Genomic DNA, 15318 nt, shown 5'->3' with positions numbered 1-15318 from the left:
GCATTAGTTTAGTTGATTGTGATTTCAAATATGTTATCTTCGCACTACCATGCCACAGGATTGATTGAATGGATTGGCAATGATATCAATTAAAAATAAATACTTGGAGAAACTCGAGTATGATGACTTAATTAAAGAATTCACTTCAAAAAAATTCGTGAAGTATTTTTCTTTGAATTAAATTGTAGCACAAATATAATCTTTTCTTATATGAATTTTGATTTTGCAAGAGAATATTATCAGTTTGAGCCCAATATAGAACGCTAAATGGTATTATATGTATTCATTTTTGTCGTTATTGTTCGTACCAAATTTTTAATATAATGGGCAACCAAAATTGGATTGGGCTAGGAAAAACCAAACCTCGAGGCCGACCCTGATTTAAATTATGTAAAAATATCTTTTAATCCATGTAGCCAATTGTAGCGGCTCTTTACGATGAAGAATACAGAGAATCCTTGCCTAGGGGAGATAATCTAGTAATTGGTAACCTAATAGGAAAAAAAATGGACCAAAAAAATGTAATTGGTAACCTAATAGGAAAAAAAATGGACCAAAAAAATGGGCAAAACATAGGAATACAAATAAATATAGGATTAATACATCATCATTAAAATGTCTCCAGGAATATTTGGCTTTATGATGGGTCGATAACAGTATAAAGAAAAGAAAAGGAGAATTAAAAGAAGGGGACAAATATTTGATCACGATCTTAGGTAAGAATTGGTCTAGAACATCTTAAAACACAATATTATATTTTATTTTAAGTAGGTAAGGGTAAATGTGTACGTGTATAATATCTATCAGCTGGAGCAAGTCACTCCATGTGTTTGCTTCGCTACGCCTGCATTAATGAATCAGAGAAGCAATAAAATTAGTTAAAGAATGAAAATTAAGAACTATGTTGATCATGTTGTGGACTAATGTCTAGTTCTATATACAGTACTGAAATCATACATAATTTCGTATAGCAAGGTTGCTTCAATGCTGGGTCGTCTTTAGGTGGCTCCTGCCCGAAGATCATCTCGCAACTCATGTCTTCAAAATCTGAAATTTACAGCAATTTAGCAATTCTATGCTAGAGTTACCATATTTTATTTTATTTTTGAGTTAATTACACAATGTAGATAGACCCTTGGTTTTTTTGAAGATATTATCCCAGGGTAAAATTAGTTAGTCTATGAGTCGAAAACTAACCCAGGAGGTGAATCTACAACAATGAAACTGTAAGGGTAGTAAGTTCAAAACAGTAAAGATACAAAGTGGTGTATGTTCAATTGACCCTCTCGGCAAGAACTTTTAATGTTTTGCGGTAAGCACCCATAAATTAGAACCAAAAAACAACACAAAAAGATATTTTGAAAGTTACTGGGGGTGTGTTCAATTAGCACTTTGGATAAATTACACTAAGCCCCCAAGAACTTTCAATGTTTTGCATTTCCAATGAAATAGAAACAAAAAACAACATAAAAGTATATTTTGAAAGTTATTGGGGATTTAGTGTAATTTACCCAAAAGATATCGGGGGGTTTGTGCAAAAGTTAATGGCTGTTTAGTATGATATTGAAAGTTATTGTTTACTCCACAATATTGAAAGTTCTTGTGGTTTAGTGTAATTTACCCTAACCCTTTTCTTTCTCTAATGGAATGAAACTTCAATCTTTTATTTATTTTGTTATTGGCAAGTATCTAGGTTTGGTCAATAATGCCACCGAAGTGCTTGTAATGAGTGAGATACGAAAAATTTGGAAGGCATGAATTTAAGTGGAAGACATGCATAGGAAATTTGTTGAATGAAACAATGGCCACTGCTAAATGCCTCCGTCCGTTGTGACACAAGGGGAGAGGCCATAGTGTTTTCTATTGCGGTTTATGTGCTTAATTTGAGAGGTGATGTGAATATACATAAATATTATAAAAATTCAAGGGTCTCAATTGTTTCAATCTTGTTACCTACATAGTGGTTTCCTTGTGACCCCCAACATCCTCCAATTTAAACTTTTCAAGTTGGCCCTTCCATGTTTAATGTTCTTAATCTGTTCACAACTTTATAGTTTCTACGAACAGCTTGGTCCTTCTGCTAGTTTTTATCATGGATTTACTTATGTTATATATGCAAGAAAAATTTGACACTATGACTTCTATACAATCAAGATTTCAAATATCGGATTAAAAAATATTAAACAGTAAAAATCCACATCATGTTGCAGATATGACGTTGCAAATATCGGGAAAATATTTGGGATTTATAGTATATTGGAGTGCCATATAGAATTGGTCAAAATGTGTGAGGGGTCTACTTTTCTGATCCCTGATCTGAGTTTGGACTCAGATTGGCCTACAACCTGCCTAGGGGCGGTCCAGGCTAAGCCCGGCTCATGGCCCATGGGTCGTGAGTCGACCCATGAGTTTTTTTACTACTTTATTTTATTTTTTTCATTTCTAAACTATACTTGTATTAATATCTGTAAAATTATGTTTAATTTATTTTTTCCTGTTTCAAACTCTTTATACACACACATTTTACGAAGATAAACATCACATAGAAAAACATCTTAAACTCAAAGATATACATAGTTCAGAACTTTACAAAGATAAACACCACACAAAAAAATATTTTAAACACATAGATATACATACTTCAGAATTTGAAGAAATGCCTAGCTGCCTGAGGGCCATCTATATTTTGCGAAAAAAAAATAAATATTTATAATTAAATCTGGGTTGAGCTAGGTTGGGCCGGGCCGGGCCTACAGTGGATCAGGCCTACTCCTTTGGTCCCGGATCTAGATTAAAATCCAACTCGGCCCATGAACCACAACCAATATATGGGTCGGGTTGGGCTCAGCCTAGTATGGGTCGGGTTGGGCTCGGCCTAGTATGGGCCGCGTACTTGGCCGGGTTTAGACTCAAACCGGACTGGCCAATTTGGCTCGCGATTCGAACCGGTCCGTGCCCAACCCTAGCACAAGACATATAAAAGAACATATGAACCAATATGTCAGTTGGTTAATGTATCATAGACATTATAGTATTCACTTCTTGTTCCAGATTACTGGAATTATCATTTGTTTCATCCGAAGCTTAAGTGTGCATTTCTCACTAGGCTTTATCCACAAAGAGGAGCTAGCTAAGGAAACATATTGTAGAGTTTTCCTTCTCTTTTAGGATAAATTTCCCATCCGCTCCCACCCTAAAGAATTTTAATCCATTTTGAGATAACTCTAAAAATGAAAATGTCACTTAATCTCAAAAATCTTGACCACCATCCTCTAAATTTTTTTATGAAAATAGACTCAAAAACTACAAAAGTTTAATCAAGGTTTAAGTGACGTTTCTGTACGTTTTAGATTATCCCAAAATGAGCAGACTACCGAGGCTTTTGAGAAAATTTCCTCTCCTTTCCTCTTTGCTATTAAAATATTTGGGATTATTGATCAATCTACAATGTTCGTATGGATTTGCCATAGATATAATGGAATTATATTTTACTTTCTTATACTGTTTCAGCAAGAGAGAGAAAAAAATAAATTACTTGGAGACATGTGAACAGGCATCCCAAGTGAGTCCTTGATGAACTTCTGAGATGGAATCTTGCATAGATTAGTACACATTCCTGCACAATTGGTTCCTTCCAAAAACCTGCCAAATTTCAACAAATTAATTACTTACAGTCACTCTTCGCTTATCTCCACTGAGACTCGTGGTACGTTTTCAACTGCAAGTTGCTAACATATTTAGTAGTAAAAACAAAAAAAGAAACGAAAAACTTATTATATATGCGAAGAAATTTGCAAAATAAACCTATTTTACTAAATATTTAGTAAAACAGATCGTTTTGCTAAATATTTAGCAAAATAGACCTTTTTTTACTAACAGGCAAAAAAAATTTTGATTTACAAAACAGACCAATCGAAACATACGGGACTAGTAGTCCTGTATGATTTAATGGGGGATTAAATCATACGGGACTACTAATCCCGAATGTTTCGATTGGTCTATTTAACAAAATCGTTCTGTTTTGCCCTGTTGGCCAAAAAAAGTCTATTTTCCTAAATATTTAGCAAAATGGTCTGTTTTGCTAATATTTAGCAAAATAGATCTATTTTGCAAATTTTTCCTATATATGCACTCTCAAGTTTAAGTAGTTGAGGATGAATTGGAGTCATCTTTTGAAATTGCATTTATTTATCGTACGAGAAAAGATATTGTAGTTACCCATGCTCTAATCATTTTTTGTTGAAGTTTATGATGTCCATAAATAAATTAGATTTATTTGGACGGCTTTTATTAAATGAGTACCTGCACTTGGGAATGAAGACGACATTCTTTTCTTTTCTTCCGTGGAATTCAGACTCTCTAACCTTGTAGCATAACATTAATATTGCCTTCAGAACACATATATAAATTCTACATAAAAAACATCTTAGCATATTCAAGTTTATCAATTGAAATTTAAAAGCATCGGAAGTACCTCGCATTTTCCAACTAACCATGGAAAAAATAGTGTGGTGAAGGCGGCAAAATATTCCCTTGAAAATTTTGATGGGGGTGTGACAGCTCTTATCTGCACAAGTCAACATCAAACTTTACTAGGCTTTCTAATGCATAAATTGAGGGTATTGCGCTTCAAGCTTTACCCATTACGTGAATTTTGATGGAGGTATGAGAGGAGAGCTATACCTACTATAAATTAACTAAACATGTTTTTTTGTTCAGCGAATACTAAAAAAAACTTGTACTTGGAATTTAGGTTGAAGAAGTTAAATTCTAATTAATTTGTGCTTACACGCCAAGAAATTAGAAAATGTAAATATGAATACCTCAATGTTCAATTTGATTAGATTTGGTTCCATCTCTGTGTATTTTTAATCTAAAGAGGAACAAATTCTTTCTTTCTTTCTTTTTTGTTTTTTTCTTTTCTTTATCTTCAAACATTAAATATTTGTGTGATCCAAGTCATATATTACACGTGTGATGATGACAAGCGGGCAACAAGCTGCGCCGCTAATCCTTTCTGTATTGCAAAACCCAGCCTACGAAACACATACTCAGCTGATCCCGCCGTCGCCACATTCTTGTTCATAAATTTTTGTACCCTCCTGAGGAATTCCACCGCATCAGCTGCAAGGAAACCAAACGTATCGAACGCGAACGGGATGAAACTGTGTTGGTTGTCCTTGCAAGCTTGATCATGTTTGCCCACCTTCGCCTCTGCCGCTCTATCCGCTGCATGCCCAACAGTGAACACTCCATTACCAAACCCCACCAATGGAGACACCCCCGTGAGATCAACACAAGCGTGCTTCCCCCCGCTCCAACTGTAGACAAGGACGTCTGCCGGCCTTAAAGTAGATCTAGCCTCTCCAGGAGGGGTGAGGAAGTTGACCGGCGCTTCCTTCTTTGATGGGATCCCTGCTCTTCGGAGGATATCATACAAGACATCTCTGACACTCCGTCGCTAGATCTCTACAAATACCACCAAAAAAGGTGTCTGCCAAGTAATGCATTGGTTTTGGGGGGACAGACCCTTTAGTGGTGATTTGAAGAAGGTCAACCTCCGGTAGCTTAGCCTGAAGAAAGGCCCGGGCGGAAATAAAGTGCTCGCCTAAAGAGACCTCGCCACAACCTCTCAAAATGTGGTCTTGGAGCTCGATGGAGTGAATCCGTGAGGCCACAAAAGCAAACTGTATGGCATCGGCCGCTGCGTATACCCCCAGCCCGCCAGCCTTGATAGGTAAAGTGGCTAGCCTCCATTGGAGATCCCCGAAGCCTGGGCCTTCGGATGTGACTATGCTCTCGACTGACCTCCGAAGCGCCATATCAAACTGAGTCGCCGCCTTAGCAAACAGCTGTGGCGGACAAGTCCTCAAGGCAAAATACAGCTTGGACAAGCCCGCACAAGCCCTCAAAAGGACGAGCTCGCACTGAGGATCCCTAAGTTGGTCCAATGCTTCCATTAACTGAGTCGCCTTAGCCACCCTTTTGGCTGCTAACCCACCAACAAACTCCTCCTCCATGCTAACCGCTCCACCTAAAAGCCTCACCCCATCACGAGGCCGACTGATATCCAAGGGAAAAAGCCCCTCTAGCAAACTCCTAGGATCCTGGGAGGGCCAGAATAATTCAGTTTTGGTGACATTGAGGTCCAACCCGAGCCTTGGGCCTTCAGTTTTGGTAACAAGCCCCTCTTTTCTTTTCTTTTCTTTTTTTTTTTGGAAGAAAAACTTGGATTCTAGTTGTGTAAGGCGGACTATAAATTCAAAACTATCTTTTTTTTACTAATAGAAATGGAAATGTGAGATTTGTGATGACTCATCAATTTTGTTAGCAATGTAAGGCAAAACTCATCGAACAGTTTTATTTACTAGATAGGTCAGCCAGATCATTTTGCACACATTACAAGAACAAACATGTCAAGTGAGGACCCTTCAGAGTTCTAAACTCTTTAGACCTTATAAAATGGAATCAAAATAGCTCAAAAATATTATCCTATTTGATTATGTTTCAAAATATACTTATCATCTAACCATCTAAGCATAAATCTAGTCCGATCTATATGCTTTCCCTAGGTCAAAACGATACTTGGAAATGCTCAATAGATGTCATTCATCTCTTAATAGTAAGAAAGTCTAGATACTTTTAATATAAAATTGAAACATAGCTTTGAAATCTATAGAGATTAGATTTTATATCCTAATATAGATAGGATTTAAACTCCAAGCACCTTATTCACTACAAGACAAAATTTGTATAAAATATTAATAATCACACCATGTTTGATAAAGATATTTAGTAATCATATCGGTATTCATAATCATATCTTCACTATATTTTAAAAGAGAGACGCTACAGGCACACTCTAAGGCACACCACCAACCACAGAGAGACGCTACAGACACACTCTAAGGCACACCACCAACCACACTCCCTCTCTCTCTACAGTGCAGGGGGGCCCACATGTGATTTTTTATGTGATTTTTTAAAAAAATCACATGTGGGGCCCCCTGCACTGTAGAGAGAGGGGGGTGTGGTTGGTGGTGTGCCTTAGAGTGTGCCTGTAGCGTCTCTCTTAGAGGATACATGTACATATGTCAAACTACAGATGAGGAATAAAATATATATCGATCTATAAAGTTAATTGCACATTTCTAAGAAAAATTGAACTTCTCTTGTAAATTTTAAAATAAGAAACGATAGAGTCACACTCTAAGACACACCACCAACCACACTCCCTCTCTCTTTACAGTGCAGGGGGCCCCACATGTGATTTTTTTTAAAAATCACATGTGGGGCCCCCTGCACTGTAGAGAGAGAGGGAGTGTAGTTGGTGGTGTGTCTTATAGTGTGACTCTATCGTTTCTTATCTTCCAAGCATCTTTAGCTAGCTTTTCAGAAAACACACGCATCCTTGATGATCATCTAGTAATTAATATATAAATCTGCCTTAATTTCGGTTTTAATTATTCTTAATAAGGAGTTAAGAATGCTCAGAATAGTTTATCCCCAATAATTGAAAACACAATCATCCATGGGCTACAGTACTAATACATACAAGATACAAATTGAGTTAATTCAATTTGAGTTGTGAGCTCAAATGATATTTTAATTAGCTATGTCTCCCCCCCCATCAACTTCTTCTTCTTCTTCTTCTTCTTCCTTCCTTCTTTTTTTGGTGGGGGTGAGAGAACCATCTCATGGAATTTTTCATATATCAAATTATAACTTAACCGAATGGATACAAGACACTTCCATGGAGAATGTCATATACCTGAGCAACTAGGAGGGTGATAAAAAAAATTGGCTAAAAAGAAAAAAAGTTAACCATCATGAGGTTAATTAATACTGGAAGAGCTTTCAATCTCATTAATTAGAGATGCATTTGCAAAACAAGAACCTCAAACAAGAAAGGTCATTGCCTAGCTAATATTTAATTAAGTCAGAAACAGGAAACAAGAAAAGAACATTTGATTAATTATTAAGCTCACCATTCCAAGAATGGGTTTAGGGAAAGCCTTCTTAAGAGCCTCGGTCACCAACATCTGCTGATCTTTCACATCGAAATTCCTCGCTGCCATGCTCGCAGCCTCCATCAAGCTATCATACCCTTCCTTTTCGTTCCTCAAACCTATAACAAATTAAAAATTAACATAATTAGTAGTATAATTACCTAGGCAACAGTAAAAGGGTTCATTGCCACATACCCTATCTAGTATTGGGTTATATCTAGCTTATTTCTGTTTTTCTTGACCTTTTTACATGAGATATTGCTTGTTTCTGTTTTTGGCAAATAGATGGATACATCCATTGCATCCGTTGAAATGAAAGGGTCAAAAAATTTCGCTCTCGTAGGGGTACATATCTAGCTGTGATATACATATGCTAAGAGGGGGCTATGCGCAATTAACCAAACGATACTAATAACAATTAATTAAGCTTAGACTATTGATCCGAACCCGTTGCGGCTTGAACACTTTGAGAGAGGTGACGAATGGCGAGACGATCAAACCAGTTATCACTGTACACCGTCTTCTTCTCTTCCGTCGGGCTAACGGGTTTTGTGGTGACTGCAGAAACCCGATAAGGATATATCACTTTCGGGCTGCGGGTGGGCCTCTGAAGCCCTGCAACGAAGTTCTGCGTGTGTTTCCTTGCTGCTGAGAGAGGGTTGAGGCCTCCATGATGGAGAAGAAGGCTAGATTCCATGAGGAGGGGGAGGGAGGTTTCCTCTGAACTCGCTTTGTATTATGCGAATAGCTGAAGTTTTATATTTATAAGTGCGAAGGGGTGTAGTTCGGATTCGGGTGAAAATAACATGTTATATTCAAACCCGGTTCATGTCACAATCATCGCACAGGTCAGATATATGAGAAAATAGCGTATACGGCAGAACAAAAATCTTTTTTAATGAGGGGTTAAGGTTTTAGCATAATAGACCTTACCACTTTAGTAATTGCATGAGGAAAACATGCGGAAGTACTAAAGTGAGAACTTCTGATTTTCGATTTCAATGCTTACAAAAAGTCCAACAAAATTAGTAAGAGTAGTCAGGGGAAACTTTTAATGTGGAATAATTATTCAAATTGGGATAATTTTTTCATAGTGGAACAGTTTACTGGGATGATAGAAGATAATTTTTTGAAAGTGAGATATGTATCTAGATAAATTATGTAGTTTAAGTTGGGATAACAAGTAGTACATTGCAGTGCTATATATTATGGGAGGCACTAGAGGCACACTCTCCACCATACCTCCAACCACACCTCCCCTTCTGCTACAGTACACCGGGGGCCACTTGAGATTTAAATTTTAAATCTCAAGTGGGCCCCGATGCACTATAGCAGGAGGGGAGGTGTGGTGGAGAGTGTGCCTCTATCATTTCTCATATATTATATGCTGGTGCATTCAAAGTACACACAATTTAATCCATATCGTACAGAATTTTTTGAAACATTTTTAATCTAAGTTTGTGGTAGATTTTTTTATCATCCTCTTCAATTAAACCATAGGATCTATATGTCAGCAACAGGTGCCTAATAAAGCCAAGCCTAGCCAAAACTTTTGACAAATGAAAAAGAAAACAAAAAGGGCGGGGCTCACAGCATAGTAAAATATTATTATTTTATTATGCATAGTGTTTTTCCAAAAACTATAAATAGACTCCAAATCCTTAAGGAAAAACTCATCCCAGAAACAACTCCTTATATAGAAGAGTGAGAGAGAAAAAAAAATAGAGAGAGAGTATCTCCTTGTAAAGAGAGATTGTAACTCCAGAGTTTTCTCCTCATAGTGGATTCTTCTATCCTTGCCCGTGGACGTAGGTAATTTTGTACCGAATCGTGTAAATCTATGTGTCTATCATTTTATCTCTATTTTTGCTCTACTATTTGTTGCGACCCTGTTCTATTAGGCCCCGGGTTTGTCCTAACAAGTGGTATCAGAGCCAACTTAGGGTGCTTGTATATATCTACTTATCATATGCTCTGTGGCTGCCATCAAAGGTAGATCATCCACATCAAAAAATAAGTTAGGTTATCATTTCGATGCACTATAGCAGGAGGGGAGGTGTGGTGGAGAGTGTGCCTCTATCATTTCTCATATATTATATGCTGGTGCATTCAAAGTACACACAATTTAATCCATATCGTACAGAATTTTTTGAAACATTTTTAATCTAAGTTTGTGGTAGATTTTTTTATCATCCTCTTCAATTAAACCATAGGATCTATATGTCAGCAACAGGTGCCTAATAAAGCCAAGCCTAGCCAAAACTTTTGACAAATGAAAAAGAAAACAAAAAGGGCGGGGCTCACAGCATAGTAAAATATTATTATTTTATTATGCATAGTGTTTTTCCAAAAACTATAAATAGACTCCAAATCCTTAAGGAAAAACTCATCCCAGAAACAACTCCTTATATAGAAGAGTGAGAGAGAAAAAAAAATAGAGAGAGAGTATCTCCTTGTAAAGAGAGATTGTAACTCCAGAGTTTTCTCCTCATAGTGGATTCTTCTATCCTTGCCCGTGGACGTAGGTAATTTTGTACCGAATCGTGTAAATCTATGTGTCTATCATTTTATCTCTATTTTTGCTCTACTATTTGTTGCGACCCTGTTCTATTAGGCCCCGGGTTTGTCCTAACAAGTGGTATCAGAGCCAACTTAGGGTGCTTGTATATATCTACTTATCATATGCTCTGTGGCTGCCATCAAAGGTAGATCATCCACATCAAAAAATAAGTTAGGTTATCATTTACCCTTTGAAGGTGACGGGTACTATTCACGAGTACAGTACTGTTTAAAAATATGGTATTATTCACAAGTACAACACTATTCACGGATACGGTTATTGTTCATAAATACAGTTAATATTTACGTGAAATAGTAAGAAGTTACTGTTCGTGGTAGAAGTAATGGCGACAAAGTTCAAGATTGAGAAATTCGACGGGCGTAATTTTCCACTGTGGAAGTTGAAGATAAAGGCTAACTTGAGAAATGATAATTGCTTGGCGGTCATCGGTGCAAGGCCGGACGACATCACAGATGATAAAAAAGGAAACAAGATGGATAAAAATGCTATTGCAAATCTCCATCTGGTATTAACAAACGGGGTGCTGTTAAGCATAGAGGAGAAGAAAACAGCAAAGGAGATCTGTGATACTCTAACAAAGCTATATGAGGCGAAATCCATGCACAATAAAATTTTCTTAAAAAGAAGACTTTACACTCTTAGGATGATGGAATCTACATCGATGACCGATCACATCAACACTCTAAACACATTGTTCTCCCAACTCACAACGTTGGGGTATACAGTTGGTACGAATGAACGTGCAAAACTTCTACTTTAGAGTCTACCTGACTCGTATGATCAACTCATCATCAACCTGACAAACAACGTCCTTAAGGACAATTTAGTCTTCAACGATGTTGTAGCTACTGTTCTGAAGGAAGAAAAAATCAGTGCAAGAACAAGGAAGACAGGTAGGCAAGTTCGCAACAAGCGGAGGCTTTATCGATGACGAAAGGAAGATCAACGGAACGTGGCTCCAGTGGGAGTCATACCCATGGTAGATCAAAATCACGAAGTAAGAAGAATGTCAAATGCTTCAACTATGGCAAAAGAGGGATGTACGTGTAAAATTTGATTTTCCGAAATAGAGATCTCGTTTGTATTGATAAGAATAGCTTATTACAAACTAATGAATCAAAGTTACAACAGAAGCGGAGAGAATGTCCTCCTTGTTTAACATGGGGTCTTTGGTAGCGATAGGACATCTCACTCAATTCTCGCACCGAGTTTACTTCCCTTGGATGATCCGATCGAGGTTACAAGTGAGCTTCAGTACACAGTAGAAGCTCACATTTGATCGAGTTTGGACCTCCGAGCTCAATAGCGATCAAGGCCGAAAGCTAGAGGGAGACGGTACAGTGCAAGATCAATGCAAAGAGTCAGTCGTCAACTCCATTGGGAGTTGAGAGCTAACGGTTCAACTAACTGATTGAATCAATCAATAAACTATGAACCTCTTTCCTGTAGCTAGGAGAGGCCCTTAAATAGGGGAGAGATAGCGTGGTCGCTCCCTTGAATCATGAGATGTGACCATATACTGTTGAGAGATACCATGCCTCTCACTTGTACTGTGAGCGGCTGCTTGATGGGTTCGGAGTACTGTGCTTCTTCCCTTCACGTCACGAAAAATGGGCCCATCCCTGTACGTGGCAATACAACCACCAGGTACTCTGGTGAATTTAGCGAGTTTGCTAATCGTCTAGCCATGCAAGCGACTCTGAGCCACTTGGACGAACTTGATTCGTGCAGGCGAATCAAGTATGCAGGCGAACTTGGCGACTAAACGAACTTAACTTGTGCGAGCGAGTCAAGTATTCAGGCGGGTTTGGCGACTGCGCGGATTTGACTGACCACTTGTACTGTGAGCGGCTACATGATGGGCTCGGAGTACTTTACTCCTTCCCTTCACGTCATAGAAAATGGAAAGGCCCATCACTGTACGTGATATTTCAGCTGCCCAGTACTCTGACGAGTCTGGCGAACTTGTTGATCGCATGACCATGCAGGCGGGCTCAGTTCTTGGGTAGATTTGACTTGTGCAGGCGAATCAAGTGTGCAAATGAGTTTCCCCTCGTCTGGCGGATTGCCCAGACGTGTAGGCAAGTTTAGCGATTGCGTGGTCTTGATTCGTGCTGGCGAGTCAAGCCCGCGAGCGAGCTTCCTTCCTTTGGTGAACTTAACTCTTGAGCGGACTTGACTCGTGCGGGCAAGTCAAGTGTACATGCAAATTTTTTAGGCCCTACTATAATCAAGGTGATTTTTATATCCTACAAGGGCACGTCAAATCAGAGTGTTGGCATAATAAGAAGAGTAGAGATAAAAAGTCTTCAGAGCCATCAGCATCTCAAGGATGCGTTGTCAGCACATCAGACGATAGTGAAATTCTATTCAGTTGAACAACCACTGTTGATGAAGGAAGAAAGAGGTTTACTGATGTCTGACTTCTGGATTCAGTAGCCTCCTAGCACATGACCTCTCAGAGAGAATGGTTTCATAAATATGAACCTATCTCTGGATGATCTGTATTCATGGGGAATGATCATGCCTTGGAGATTTCTGGTATTAACACTATCAAAATTAAAATGTTTGATGGTACAATATGCACCATTCAAGATGTGCGACATGTGAAGGGCTTGAAGAAGAATCTATTATTTTTGGAACAATTAGATGAGCTCGGGTGCAAGACCCATATAGAAAATAGGATCATGAAGATTGTTAGAGGGACGCTTGTGGTAATAAAAGAAGAAAAGATAGCTGCAAATCTATATATACTCAAGGGAAAAACCCTGCAAGAAGTTGATTCTTGTGTGGCATCAACCAGCTGTGGAGAAGAACAAACCATGATGTGTCATCGTAAACTAGGCCACATATCAGAACGAGGCTTGAAGATTCTCTTTGATCAGAAGCTACTTCCTGGACTTAATTCGGTAGCTCTTCCATTTTGTGATCATTGTGTTACAAGTAAGCAGCATCGGCTGAAGTTCAACACATTAAATTCTAGAAGCAAATCTATTCTAGAACTGCTTCATTCTGATGTATGACAAGCACTGGTTACATCCTTAGGAGGAGCAAAGTATTTTGTATCCTTTATTGATGACTACTCCAGGAGATGTTGGATTTATCCTATCAAGAAGAAGGCAGATGTGTTCTCAGTCTTTAAAACCTACAAAGCGCGGGTCGATCTTGAATCTGAGAAGAAGATCAAGTGCTTGAGGTTAGATAATGGAGGAGAATACACAGACGGTGAATTCCCTTGAATCTGAGAAGAAGATCAAGTGCTTGAGGTTAGATAATGGAGGAGAATACACAGACGGTGAATTCCTAGCATTCTGCAAGCATGAAGGCATCAAAAGACGGTGAATTCCTAGCATTCTGCAAGCATGAAGGCATCAAAAGACAATTCAGTACGGCTTATACTCCTTAACAAATTAGAGTGATGGAGCGGATGAACAGAACTCTGTTGGAAAGAATAAAATCTATGTTGGCAACTAAAAATCTGGATAAAGTTTTTGGGCGAAAACAGTAAAAACCGTCTGTTATGTAGTGAATCGATCTCTATCAACTGCAATACAATTGAAGACGCTGATGGAGATATAGACTGGCAAGCCAGCTGATTATTCCAACCTCCATATATTTGGAAGTCCAGTATACGTAATGTACAATGCCTAAGAAATTACAAAGCTGGATTCAAAATTTAGAAAATACTTATTCTTAGGGTATGCTGATGGAGTAAAGGGGTATCGCCTGTAGGATCCCACTACCCACAGGGTTATCATCAGCAGAGATGTTATCTTTGTAGAGAACCAACTACAAAGTGAAGAGAAAGAAAGCAGTTCGAGGAAGGACTCAGTGACTGTAGCTGTTCAGGTAGAAGATAATCTGAAGTCTTCTGAAGCAACACCGGAGCATGATGTACAAGAATCGGTCAAGTCCGAGGCTCCAGAAGTTCGAAGGTCAACTCGTGAGAGAAGACCACCGCCTTGGCACTCGGAGTATATTACGGAGAGTAATGTTGCATATTGTCTTCTAACGGAGGATGGAGAGCTATCAACTTTTCATGAAGCTATAAATGGCACAGATGCATATTTGTTGATGGCAGCAATGTAGGAAGAAATTGAATTGTAGGCATCGAAAATTGCCTATAGGTCTCCACAAAAGGCTCAGTGTTAAGAAATAATGATGAACGTCACCATCTGGTTCACAGAAGCTTGATTGATGTCGGTGAACGCTTGAAGTAAACCGACGAACTACGTGAAACAACGGAACTTCGGAATGGTGAAGATATAAACCGATCGGGAACCTCGTATCGTTCACAAACGGTGAAATACCCTTCGTGTCTCATTTATCCCGTGGATGATTTAATCATTGGAACTTGTAGAACTCCTCGTCAGCTTTCCAACGCACTTGGAATCACTCAAATCCGAGTTCGGATGAAGAAGTTACGGCGGAAACGGACGAACAGGCATAACGGAGCGGCTCAGGCTGAACTAGGACACCTTAGGGTGTCTCGCTCATGCCGAGACACCTCGGGTGCCTCAGTTCAGCCTGAGATGCTCCGTTATACCTGTTCGTCCGTTTCCGCCGTAACTTCTTCATCCGAACTCGGATTTGAGTGATTCCAAGTGCATTGGAAAGCTGACGAGGAGTTCTACAAGTTCCAATGATTAAATCATCCACAGGATAAATAAGACACGAAGGGTATTTCACCGTTTGTGAACGATACAAGGTTCCCGATCGGTTCATATC

General features: G+C 38.7%; 1 protein-coding gene across 1 annotated transcript; it reads right to left on the bottom strand.

The window, feature by feature from the left end:
• LOC109820361 (beta-carotene isomerase D27, chloroplastic) lies at nt 609-8724 on the bottom strand. The gene is made up of 7 exons (XM_020386487.1): nt 8457-8724; nt 7989-8128; nt 4475-4567; nt 4303-4364; nt 3536-3642; nt 958-1047; nt 609-844 (listed from the first exon to the last, which is right to left on the bottom strand). Exons 1-7 carry the CDS (start codon nt 8704-8706, stop codon nt 804-806), a joined length of 783 nt encoding a protein of 260 aa, XP_020242076.1. The 5' UTR covers nt 8707-8724; the 3' UTR covers nt 609-803.

This window comes from Asparagus officinalis, chromosome 8 (assembly GCF_001876935.1).
Source record: "Asparagus officinalis chromosome 8, Aspof.V1, whole genome shotgun sequence".
NCBI lineage: Eukaryota > Viridiplantae > Streptophyta > Magnoliopsida > Asparagales > Asparagaceae > Asparagus > Asparagus officinalis.
This window is presented reverse-complemented; position numbering and strand designations above follow the sequence as displayed.